The following is a 12,620-nucleotide window of genomic DNA, read 5'->3' on the forward strand; positions in this document are numbered from 1 at the left end:
TCTGTGGGTAAGAACACCTTCCTCCGACTTACACCCTGTGTGTGTGTGTGTGTGTGTGTGTGGGGTAAGAACACCTTCCTCCGACTTAAACCCTGTGTGTGTGTGTGTGTGTGTGTGTGTGTGTGTGTGGGTAAGAACACCTTCTTCCGACTTACACCGTGTATGTGTGCATATCTGTTTGTGTGAGTAATTGAATAATTCAGTAAGTAACTCAGATAAGTAATTCTGTAATTTTCCAATGTTTTTATTGTGTGTGTGTGTGTGTCTGTCTGTGTTTGTTTGTGTAGCCTTGTTGTACAGTGTATTTGGAGTGGTCATTGAGAAAGCCAGAGGAGCTGAGGATGATGTCAACACTGTGGTTGCCGGGACGATGACAGGTGTGCTCTACAAATCACCAGGTGAGAATGGCCATCCTTCATCCCTACAAGTTTCACATGGTTGCAACTTCCGGCACCAGTTTTTACATGTTGATTGGTAGATGACAGCTCATGCACAAGTGTAGTGTTGGGCACGAGCGCTCTCGCGCGTCCATGTCGGTTTGCATTTCTAGAAGACTACAAATAAAATGACTACCTTGGATTAAGCTACGGATACTTGACTTAATGCCTACATGATTTAGGCTGTATTATACCAGGCTTTGTGGTACATAAAAGAAAAAAGTAAATGGTTACTATTACTTGCATTATTTGTGGGTTGGCAAGATAAATGACTATGACAATACATTTTAGCAGATCCGTAGCAATGACTTAAATCCAATGATTAGCCCTCTCACTGTGTCATGTAGGCTATAAAAACTATTTAAAACACACAGGCTGTAGTTCCTACCTGTAGTCCATGACAACACAGCTTTGGGATCATAACCTATGTCTCCCCTTGATTTAAAACGAAATAAATGTCTATGACTAGTTTGCTTTCTTGCAACATTGACATGATTAGGCTATGCATTTGATTTAAATGGTCAGGCTGCCAGTCGAGGAAAAAGCCAAATATCTAACAACCCTGTCTGTCCCCTTTACTAGATAGCGTCAAAGGAACGTTTCTGATAATGACAGCAGACTCTTGAAGTGCCCGGTGGCTGAACCACAATAGGCCCTACACCTAAGGGATGTGCGCTTCTATCTATCGATACGTTTACACCTAAGGGATGTGCTTTCTATACAAACCAAGACGGCGGATTCCTTAAGAAACGAAAGCACCCAAACCATAAGTGTATCTAAATTAGCTATGTACCAAAAATGACATTTTACCGTGACTCAAAGAGCTGTAAACAGTGTTGTAAGGCTTACGACAAGAATTCTCTGTCTAACCGTTGATGTGCCGTGAGAAAGGTTGGAAATAGGCACCCATTAGCCCAGCACTAAACTCCGAGCGTGGTTAACAAAATCGGATATTTCAGGCAGTAAAAGCCCCAGTAAGAACCAAACTATCAGGTGCACTTGTGATGTTGAGTAGGGCTACTGTATCGGGTCCGGTGTAGGATGATGCGGCAGTATCTGGGTCCTATCAGAAAGCTGAGCCCAACAGAATGAACTTCCTGGCCGCACTGCTGGAGGAAGCATGCTGCAGCAGAAAAGAGAGGAAGAGAGGAAGAGGAAGAGAAAGCAGAGGAAGAGAAAGAGGAAGAGAGGAAGGGAAAGCATGGAGATGAGGCGCTCTGCTGAGTGCTCAGTTTAACACACATAACACAGCAGCCATAGCTCATGCCACCAGCCCAGATAGCTGCACTGAAACAGAGCCGCCCCACGCGTGGCACAGACCCTGTGTGTCTGTCTGTCTGTCTGTGTGTGTGTGTGTGTGTGTGTGTGTGTGTGTGTGTGTGTGTGTGTGTGTGTGTGTGTGTGTGTGTGTGTGTGTGGGGAGTTGTGTTTACGGCAAATAGCTTCCAAGAGGGGAAGTTATTAGAGACCAGGAGAGCATCCCCTGCCACACACACACACACACACAAAGACATGCAGACACACTCACTCGCATGCATGTTCTCTCAGAGGTCTTTACATTCTGCCTAAGAGCCTGTGTGTGTGTGTGTGTGTGTAGCTACTTCTGGAGTGAACCTGTTGACCCTTGTCTTGTCAGGGCAACAGAGCCTCAGTACAGCCTCACATTACCACTCATGTGCCCTCCCAAGGCCCTGTTCTACCCCCCTCCTGTCCCCCTCCACTCATGTGCCCTCCCAAGGCCCTGTTCTACCCCCTGCTGCCCTCCTGCCATTTGATTGGCAGTAACCTTTAGCCCACCAGCCATAGCACTGCATCCTGTAGTCAATATAATATTATCTTTCCTTCCTGCACACACACTAAATACACACACACACATATGCATATGCACGCACACGCACACACACACACACCAACACACACACACACACATATGCATATGCACACACACACACGCACGCACATATGCATATACACACACACACACACACACACACACACACACACACGCACACATATGCACACACTCTCAGTCAGATGCACACATAAACACACACACACATAAACAGTCCAAAGTCTGTTGGGGTTCTTGGTATATGGATCAGTGCAGCGCAGCTGTGTCAACAGCAGACCCAACATCACGTGCAGCCCAGAGCTCACACACACACACACACAACACACACACACACATACAACCCAGGCCCAGCTACATGCAGAAGTCACTCATGCCACTCACTATTAAAGATATGTGTTTGTGTGTGTGTGTGAGTGTGTGAGCGAGCTCATGGTGGTCTTTATCAGGGCCAGTGTTGGGTGTGGGTCAGAGTTGCGCTACACAGGAACCGTTATCAGCCCCAGTCCTCTCCCCACCCCCCCTCACGCATGCCTGGCACCCTCCACACACACACACACACACACACACCACCTCCTCCATGCTCAGCTGATATTCTGAGGAGCCTGTGAGGTGTGTGTGTGTCTGTGTGTCTGTGTCTATGTCTGTCTGTGTCTGTGTGTCTATGTGTGTGTGTGTGTGTGTGTGTGTCTATGTCTGTCTGTCTGTGTCTATGTGTCTATGTGTGTGTGTGTGTGTGTGTGTGTGTGTGTGTGTGTGTGTGTGTGTGTGTGTGTGTCTATGTCTGTCTGTGTCTATGTTTGTGTGTGTGTGTGTGTGTGTGTTTAAAACAGGGAGACTCCATAAGCGATATTCATGATAGCTGGATAGTTAGCGTTAAGAACCCCTGTAATGGGGCTGTGGAGATCATGAACACAAGATGACATCATTTAGCTCTGTGTCTACTGTTGCATTTTGAAATATGTGTTTTTGTCACCTGACAGCAATATGTGATTTTGTCACCTGACAGCAATATGTGTTTTTGTCACCTGACAACAATATGTGACCCTGCAGGGCGAAACCAGTCGCTTTGGTAAAATTTACAAAATTAAGTTATTGTGCTCACATGAACGGTCATAAACTAAGCTTTCCAACGATATGTATATCGCGAGGGTATTGCAAAAAGTATCGCTGAGATAACCGCATCCAAAGTTGCCATGATACGCCAGAAGAGGAGATACCGGAAATCACCTTTTTAAATAAATTGTCACGCTAATGTGTTGAATCTTCACCTAAATAAAGTCAGGGTTTAACAGTCAAAACGTATGTTTTTCTGTGAAATGTTCACAAGATGAAAGTGTAGACTGTATAGTAAACTATCGAATTATGCCAAAAACGTGAGGACATTATAACCCGTATGTTTGTTTATCGTGGATACTCTGCAGGGTCTCATGGGTTTTTGTCCCACCTGACAGTCATATTTCACACAGATTGTATTGTAATGCTATTAAAAGTCAGAACAAAATGCACTAAATTATATGTGTGTGTGTGACCCCAGTGTGTGTTGTCCACAGGTGGCATAAGGAGTGTGGGGGGTTGGTGGGTCTGGCTCTGACGTGTGTGTGTGTGTGTGTGTGTGTTGTCCACAGGTGGCATAAGGAGTGTGGGGGGTTGGTGGGTCTGGCTCTGACGTGGTGTGTGTGTGTGTGTGTGTGTGTGTGTGTGTGTGTGTTGTCCACAGGTGGCATAAGGAGTGTGGGGGGTTGGTGGGTCTGGCTCTGACGTGTGTGTGTGTGTGTGTGTGTGTGTGTGTGTGTGTTGTCCACAGGTGGCATAAGGAGTGTGGGGGGTTGGTGGGTCTGGCTCTGACGTGTGTGTGTGTGTGTGTTGTCCACAGGTGGCATAAGGACTGCGGTACGTGGGGGGCTGGTGGGTCTGGCTCTGACGGGGGGCTACGCGCTCTACAACAACTGGCACCACCTGAAGGGCAGCAGCTCCCACAGCCGCTACTGACCACGAGCATGCTGGGATACTGGAGGACCGCCGAGATGCCTCCAGATGCAACGCTGCTCGCCATCATGCATTAATCTGATTGGTCAGCTTGCTATCATACATTAATCTGATTGGTCAGCTCGCTATCATACATTAATCTGATTGGTCAGCTCGTCATCATGCATTAATCTGATTCTTCTTTGCACTCATCGATAAGCCAACTCCACAAGCGCCTCTCACCTACCAATGGGAATCCATCTGGTCATCAGTGATGCTAGCACCCAAAAGTACGGGTCACACAGACCTGTAGATTAAATAGCTGTGCATTGCGTGTGTGTCTCTGACAGCAGGACTTCAAGTTCTCAGGGCCAACAAGCACAGGGTAAAGCCCTGATGCAGTTGTGTGTGCGTGTATTTGAGTGACAGTCTTAAGTTCTGCTCCCCTGTAATTTTGCTGCTTTCTCTGATAGGAGAGATAAATAAAGCTTTGGCTTATTTCTATTCATTTCATAAATGAAGGTCCTCTGTAAGAGGTAAGGTATGTGATTTATAAATGTCTAAGTGCACTAACTCCAGACCAGGAGGCCTGGATTTGTCCCTGATCTCTGGCTACTGAAATGAAAATGTATCCTTGTAACATGGTTTTGATCTTTGAGCATGCTTTAATAAGTGTTTTTAAAATTCTATAAGCACTGTTTTGATCTTTGAGTATGCTTTAAGCAGTGTTTTGAGTATACTTTAAGCAGTGTTTTTTAGTATGGTTTAAGCAGTGTTTTGAGTATGCTTTAAGCAGTGTTTGAGTATGCTTTAAGCAGTGTTTGAGTGTGCTTTAATCGGTGTTTTGAGTATGCTTTAAGCAGTGTTTTATGTATGCTTTAATCAGTGTTTTATGTATGCTTTAATCAGTGTTTGAGTGTACTTTAAGCAGTGTTTGAGTATGTATGCTTTAATCAGTGTTTTTGAGTATGCTTTATTTTTTAGTATGGTTTAAAGTGTTTTGAGTGTTTTAAGCAGTGTTTGAGTATGCTTTAAGCAGTGTTTGTTTGAGTTTGCTTTAAGCAGTGTTTTATGCAGTTTTAATCAGTAATCAGTTTTAGTATGCTTTAAGCAGTGTTTTTAGTGTACTTAAAGCAGTGTTTGAGTATGTATGCTTTAAGCAGTGTTTTTAGTGTACTTTAAGCAGTGTTTGAGTATGCTTTAAGCAGTGTTTTAGTATGCTTTAAGCAGTGTTTTTAGTGTACTTTAAGCAGTGTTTTGAGTATGCTTTAAGCAGTGTTTTAGTATTGGACCAAGTTGTTTGGACCAAGCGTGATTCTGTTGTCTGTATCATCTGTTTTTGTGTTCTCGTCGTGCTCTGCAGCTGTGGATGTTTCTGTGCTGCTCCAGCACATGACTGACGCTGCTCCAGCACATGACTGACGTGACTATTAAAAACAAACATGCTGTCCGCACATTGGATGTCGTGAGTGTGCAGTTTATCTCTCGGCTGCTTGTTTGTTTTCCTCATTGACTCCCATTTGATCCGGACATGACTGCAGGAGATTGACACCATAAATGTGGAAAGTGCAGATTGAGGATCATCATCATAAATGATAAAACACAAATCTTGCTGAGTGTTAAGATCAGTCCACCACTGGGCAGTAACAAAGCCATAATGAAATAAAAAACCATAAAAGGTCTTCACCTGGAGCACAGTATTCTGAGGGCATGTCCTGAGTTATCACCTGGAACACAGTAGCCTGAGGGCATGTCCTAAGTGACCCAGATCAGCAGGAACTGGCAGTGCCAACAGACACAAGGGCTGGTGCCAGGTAGGACTGGCAAGTCAACCCGTCTAACCAATGGAGTAGAGAGGGAGAGAGAGCGGCACCAGTAGAGCATCAGAGAAACACAGCTCACTCAGAAGAAACACAACTATCGACTTGAGAAACACACAGCTCACTCACAGAAGAAACGCACAACTAGCGAATCGGAGAAACACAACTAGTGAATCGAGAAACACACAGCTCACTCACAGAAGAAACACAACTATGAATTGAGAAACACACAGCTCATTCACAGAAGAAACACAACTAGCGAATCAGAGAAACACACAGCTCACTCACAGAAGAAACACAACTAGTGAATCGAGAAACACACAGCTCACTCACAGAAGAAACACAACTATGAGAGCAAAGAACAGAGTGTCCTTGTTCAGCAGAGAAGCTAAACACTTGAGTCAGCAGTTGCAATCTTGTGCCACAAACACCAGCAAAAACAACCAAACAAAACAAAACTTAGTAAAACTGCAGTTGTAGTGCAGGGCGATATGTGCAAAAAAAGGTGTTTGGAACATTTCATATAGATTTTTGCAAATTATGTTTTTTTTACTTCTTCAGACCCTATAGTTTGCAAAACTACCTGTTTCCAATTTTTTCCCGGACTGCACAGTCCAAGATGTTGCAAATAATCGCCTTTTTAAACATTTTAAATGGATATATGTTAGGTATTATCATTATATACATACATTTTCTAATAAAATTTAATGACTTAGGCAATAAATATGACCATGGGTGACATGAGATGTCATGATTATCAACCAGTGATGGGTGTAACCACCATTATGCTATTTATTTAGCCTGGAAAATCCAGACCCTGATAATCTAGAAAGGTTAAGGGTCTGGCCAAGAACAATGTAATGGCCCAACTCGAGGGGCAGCAACAAGCATGCATTTAAAAATCTTACTGCACGCAATTGGATAACACTAGACCATGTTTACTCTGAATGATTGCGGACTTTGACGCAATCGGATAACACTACGCCCAATGTGTACTGTCCTCCAATGTTGCAGCGCTGTCTTCATCAGTTTAGCTGGTTCCCCGGAATGTTGGGGTAAAAGTAACGTGCATCATTGCTCCTTGCCAGAGTGTCTCACAGAGACCATTCCATTGTGCTCTCGCGAGAACTCTGGATTTCCAGGGTGCTATTTATTGGCATACCCGGAAAAACACATTGACTGATTAAAAGTTTCCTTCACATAACTTAATAATCATTTGAATTAAAGTAATGTTCTGCACTCACCACAATAGATTAGATTAGATTAGATTAGATTCAACTTTATTGTCATTGCAGAGTACAAGCATGAAGACAATGAAATGTGGTTTGCGTCTAACCAGAAGTGCAAAAAAGGAGAAAAGTGCAATGTGATATACAAAGTATAGACAGGTGGTGCATAGACAGATCAAGAAATATAGTGCAGTGTAGACAGTAGTATACAGTTGATTTACAGTATATAAGGTAGAGAAGTTTAGAGTAATATAAATATGTAGAGTGTATTAGCAGTTACCTCATAAGAATAAATATGGCTATGTAATGTGAATGTATGAACAACATACATTGGGGAGTCTGCATCCTTGTTGTCCCTGTCAAGGTTGCCATGGTTGTGGACACCTCAATAGGCACAGGCAAGGAGGCATTGGACCGGGGGTGGGGGGGTCTTAGTTGGTTGGTTGTCACTGGGATGGAGAGCTAGAGTTCAGCTGCAGGAAAGAAGTTTCCTCTGAACCTGCTGTGCGCCTTATGCAAGCATCGCTTGCCCTGGATGGCCTCAATGGAGGGGAGTGAGGAAATGGAGATGCATTGGGCAGTTTTCACCACCCTCTGCAGTGCTTTTCGGTCGTGGCCAGAGCAGTTGGCAAACCAAACTGTGACACAGCTAGTAAGGATACGCTTGATGGTGCAGGGGTAGAAGTTCACCAGGATCTGAGGAGGAGGTGGACCTTGTTTAGCCTCCTCAGATAGAAGAGACGCTGGTAAGCCTTCTTGATCAGGGTAGAGGTGTTGAGGGTCCAAGAGAGGTCCTCAGAGATGTAGACACCCAGAAATCTGAAGCTGGTGATACACTCCACTTCAGTCCCATTGATGAGAATGGGGGTGTGTGCTAGCTTTAGACTTCCTGAAGTCCACAATGAGCTCTTTGGTCTTCAATAAGGGACATGCCGGAAACTGTGGGAACATATGAATTTGTTGAATATATGCAAGCCTAATGCTGCCCACTACAGCTAAGCCTGCCTTCATCCATGAATTGTGACTGGTTTCAGAAACAGCATCCTCTGAACAATCTACAGAGAGTAGCTCAGTGCAATTAACACACACATTGGATAGCATCTTAATAGATGGCATGGCTGTTGTGCAGGAGATGGTTGTCAGGAAAAGTGACAAACTGTTGCCAAGATCTGGCAGAATGCTTCTTTGAAAATGTTGAAAGTAAGGCACGAGGCTACAATGACATATACTTATTATTTAACAGCTATACCATCACAAACTCCATGAAAGACAGGACGAGACAGGTCCATTCAATGGGAAAAGCACATGATAAGGGATAAAAAAAAATACAAGACCACACCAATCAAAGACTTTAAAGCTTTCCTGGGATCGAAGGAAACCAAAGCCAACCTCGTCCTCTACCTTGCTCATAAAGCTGTTGAACTATGTAAACTGCCAGTCACAGTTCACACACACAAAGGTGGCAGTAGCAGTAAGTCATTTTAACAAAACCCCATATATCTACATGTCACACAGATGTCTTGGTGCTTCCCCTTCGCAGGGTACCAGACATCAACAAAGACAGTCTCATTATCATGAGCACTGGAGAACGTCTACAAAAGATACATCTCAGCCTAGAAATCTTGACGTACCCTAGCAGCAGCAAATGTAATTTGCAGCCAGGGTAGTCTAGCAACTTTCCGTTGACTTGTGAGGTGGAAAAACCAAACTTCGGTCCGGCCAATCACATCGTGTATAGAGTCGGTGGACCTATCGGGTATCCTATTGTATCCTATCAGGAAATTGAAAGACAACCGTTTGTCCTGCCATTTACCGTTTATCCCGTGGGAAAGGAAAGGTTTCTGTTTCAAGTCAGTCAAGTCATGATGATGTCATTAACACACTTTGTAGGCTTGTAGTAGGTCCTCATCCATCTCCAGACGTGTTAGCTGGATGTGAGAAATTTGTGTGTCAGCTCCTCAAAACATGGTTTTCAAACAGCTAAAGCCCTTCAGTGGAACATGTTTAAAACTCTAAAACCCAACCAGGGAATGGAAAAACTCGGGAACTAGGGAAATCCCATCCCTATGATTGCCCTACCATCGCCTGTTGCTGTCCCCATGCTCGGATTCCTGCCTGCGCAGCCTAGCGACCCACTACTTGCCCGATGACAACTCCTAATCCCTATGGACAATTCATCCCCTACACTGGACTATTTGAACTTAACACTAAATAGGATTCATGCATTATCATACTGGATATGTAACCATCTAACCACTTTGTAACATATACCTCAGGTGGCTCTAAATACCATGTTCTATTCTCTGTATAGACCTTTACTGTCCTGTAACTGACCCCAGGCAGATGGGTCAGGCCCTTGAGTCGTGGATCTGCTCGAGGTTTCTTCCTATATGTTTCTCCAATTCTTGGGAGTTTTTCCTCGCCCCTGTTACTCATGGGCTCTCTCTGAATGTTTTAACACTCTGTAAAGCGCCATGAGACATGTGTAATGTTTTGACGCTCTATAAGTGAAATTAAATTGAAATTGAGCTGTGTTGAGAGCACACAGGCAAGCAAATGTTTGGGCACAAGCTGCAGTACCTGCTTCAAAGATTGTTGACTCACTATCACTGGGATGGAGACAAATTGTTGATGGGTTCTGTCAAAACTTCCACCAGCACCAGAGGCTGTTGTGGAACGTGTGAAGTGTTGTTGTCTTGCCAGCCAATGAAGTAGAAGGTGTTCTTGCAAGAGTAACAACTTACCATTCACGCAACTTTGCAGGTGTGAAGGCTCTGAGGAGATGTGCACCAATATTAACCCTTAGAACCCTAAGCTGTTTTAGGGCATTTTCACTACCTTTATTCATAAGGATTTATTCTGGTCATTGTAAGTGCCACACACATATTATATATTGTTTTTTTTCAGCAGAGTCTAGGCTATCCAGATCTGCCATCATTTCATGTATTAGTACTAGCATTGATTTTATTTTTGATTTTTAAAGAATTAAAATATAAAAAATCATATTATAAAAAAATCTTATATTTTGACCTGTATCTCACCACAGCAAGCTAGCTCTACATGCATTTCATGTGTGTGTAGGGCAGGCTGTCCTGAAACGGGCAATATAATTGCCATGTTGGAGGGATACTCTGGGGCTGAGCCATTTACAGAAATATTTGGTGTGTGATTTAATGAAATAAATGCCATTTTTTATTTAGCGATGAAAATGACCATTCTATACCCATATCTGTGACACGAACTGATCTGACCTGACTTGACCCAAGTTTGCCTGTTAGCATGTGTGACTATGGTGTATGCACTCATGATGATTCTCAACTTTTACTGCATTGCCATGAACAAAGTAAAGGCAAAAGGTGTTTCTTTGTTGAACAAATTGGGATGCAATGTGAGCCTTGAATTGGATGCCATGCAGGAATTTGCTAGGATCTCAAAACCAGATTATGAACATGTTTTGCCATAGAGAAACCACACGATAAGCGTTGGATTATAAACATGCTTTGCCACAAAACAGACAAAAACGTGGGGTAAGTCCAGCTTTTATGAAGTTATTATTTTGCTGTCATCCATGGTACCAATGGATAGCCCTGTGTCTCTTTCACCTGATATGCTTGCCATATCTATGCGATCACGGGTTCGCGAGTAATTCAAACGAGAGTAATGGGTGCGCGGGTGAACGCAGAGAAGTATAGACTTTAAATATGATGCAATTTTATTTAATTTCATGATTTTTTTTTATTTTCATACTTGATCGTACAGACAAGTGCGTAGTCTCTTTGGAAAGCCCCACTTCTTCTCTGTCATAAAATCTCGTTGTGATGAACAGTCGCGGAGCAATGTAACAGAGAAGAAAGGGTGGGTTTTTTGATGCACTTAGCGTCAATCGGGTTCTAAGGGTTAAAAAGACAGTGACAGTGGTGAGGATAAATACTTGAGTGACAATGACAATGTTTTGTTGAACTCTTCAATAATGAAACAAGATGCAGATTTTTTTTTCTTTTTTTCATTTTTTCCATTATTTCTCCAATTTGTTTGGCAAATGATGAAATACATCTTTTGAAAATAGTCTGTATCTCACTTGTCTACCTTATTAGGTGTATATTTATCAAAAAGTTGACCACTTTAAGCCTTTATATTATTTTTCCGCATATATTGTCCACCATATTGAATTTTGGCACTGAAAATGAAGAAAAAATTTGGAAACAGGTTGTTTTGTATTCAATGGGGTCCTAGCAAGTAAAAAATCACCAGTTGCAAAAATCTATATGAACCGTTCCTAAAATTACACGATTCCCCTAACTATTGTTCTGCAGCTGTGTTCTGTCCTGCTGCGCGTGTGAGTGAGTGTGTGTGTGTGTGTGTGTGTGTGTGAGTGTGAGTGTGAGTGTGTGTGTGTTCCACTGTAATGATGGATAATCATGGGAAGCTGTTCCTCCCACTGGGGTTCTTGAGAACAAGTGTGATGTCTGTTTTGGGAACACCTCACAGAGAGACAGTTTAGGTCCATAAATAATTATTTAAAATGATCCTCAGTTTAAGATAAATCCGCATCCTTGACACACTGTCATTATCATTCCCTTTCACTTATAATTTGCCTTTACACATCTTAGGCAGATTTACTTTCCCTTTAGCCAGGGGGTTTAGGCAAACTGCACTGCTCAAACAAATGATAGGAACACTTTGAAAACACATCAGATCTTAAAGTGAAAAAATGATGCAGCAGGCAAATCCATGTTGCCTAAATATCAACTCATGATGGTACTTAGTAGGTTGTATGATTCCCCACATGCTTGACGATGAGACGGCGGACGGTGTCCTGGGGGGTCTGCTCCCAGATGTGGACACACACGGCCATCACTGAGCTCCTGGACAGTCTGTGATGCAACCTGGCGGTGTTAGATGGAGTAAAACATAACGTCCGAGAGGTGTTCTATTGGTCAGGAGAGTGTGGGGGACAGTCAATGGTATCACTTCCTTCATCCTCCAGGAACTGCCTGCACACTCGCCACATGTGGCCGGCCATTGTTGTGCACCAGGCGGAACCCAGAGCCCACTGCACCAGTGCAGGGTCAGACAATGGGTCTGAAAATGCCATCCAGACAGCTAAGAGCAGTGAGCCTGCAGAGGTCTGTGCCTGTAGAGGTCAGTGAGCCTGCAGAGGTCTGCAGAGGTCTGTGCCTGTAGAGGTCAGTGAGCCTGCAGAGGTCTGTGCGTCCCTGTATATGGCTCGCCACTCGCCAGACCATCACTGACCCCCCATCAAACTGGTCATGCTGAATAATAATAAAATAATAATAACACGTTTTATTTATATAGC

General features: G+C 43.4%; 1 protein-coding gene across 2 annotated transcripts in view; it reads left to right on the forward strand.

The window, feature by feature from the left end:
- Nucleotides 1-5,216, forward strand: part of timm23b (translocase of inner mitochondrial membrane 23 homolog b (yeast)) — an 8,798-nt gene extending 3,582 nt beyond the window's left edge. For both annotated transcript variants that reach the window (XM_048269223.1, XM_048269224.1), the window contains 3 exons: nucleotides 1-7; nucleotides 288-398; nucleotides 4,163-5,216. The exon at nucleotides 1-7 is cut by the window's left edge and continues 52 nt beyond it. In XM_048269223.1, coding sequence (XP_048125180.1) covers nucleotides 1-7; nucleotides 288-398; nucleotides 4,163-4,278 — 234 coding nt within the window. In that variant the 3' untranslated portion in view covers nucleotides 4,279-5,216. The remainder of the gene's footprint in view (nucleotides 8-287; nucleotides 399-4,162) is intronic.
- Nucleotides 5,217-12,620: the final 7,404 nt, after the last annotated feature.

Source organism: Alosa alosa, chromosome 18 (assembly GCF_017589495.1).
Source record: "Alosa alosa isolate M-15738 ecotype Scorff River chromosome 18, AALO_Geno_1.1, whole genome shotgun sequence".
In the NCBI taxonomy this organism is placed as follows: Eukaryota; Metazoa; Chordata; class Actinopteri; order Clupeiformes; family Clupeidae; genus Alosa; species Alosa alosa.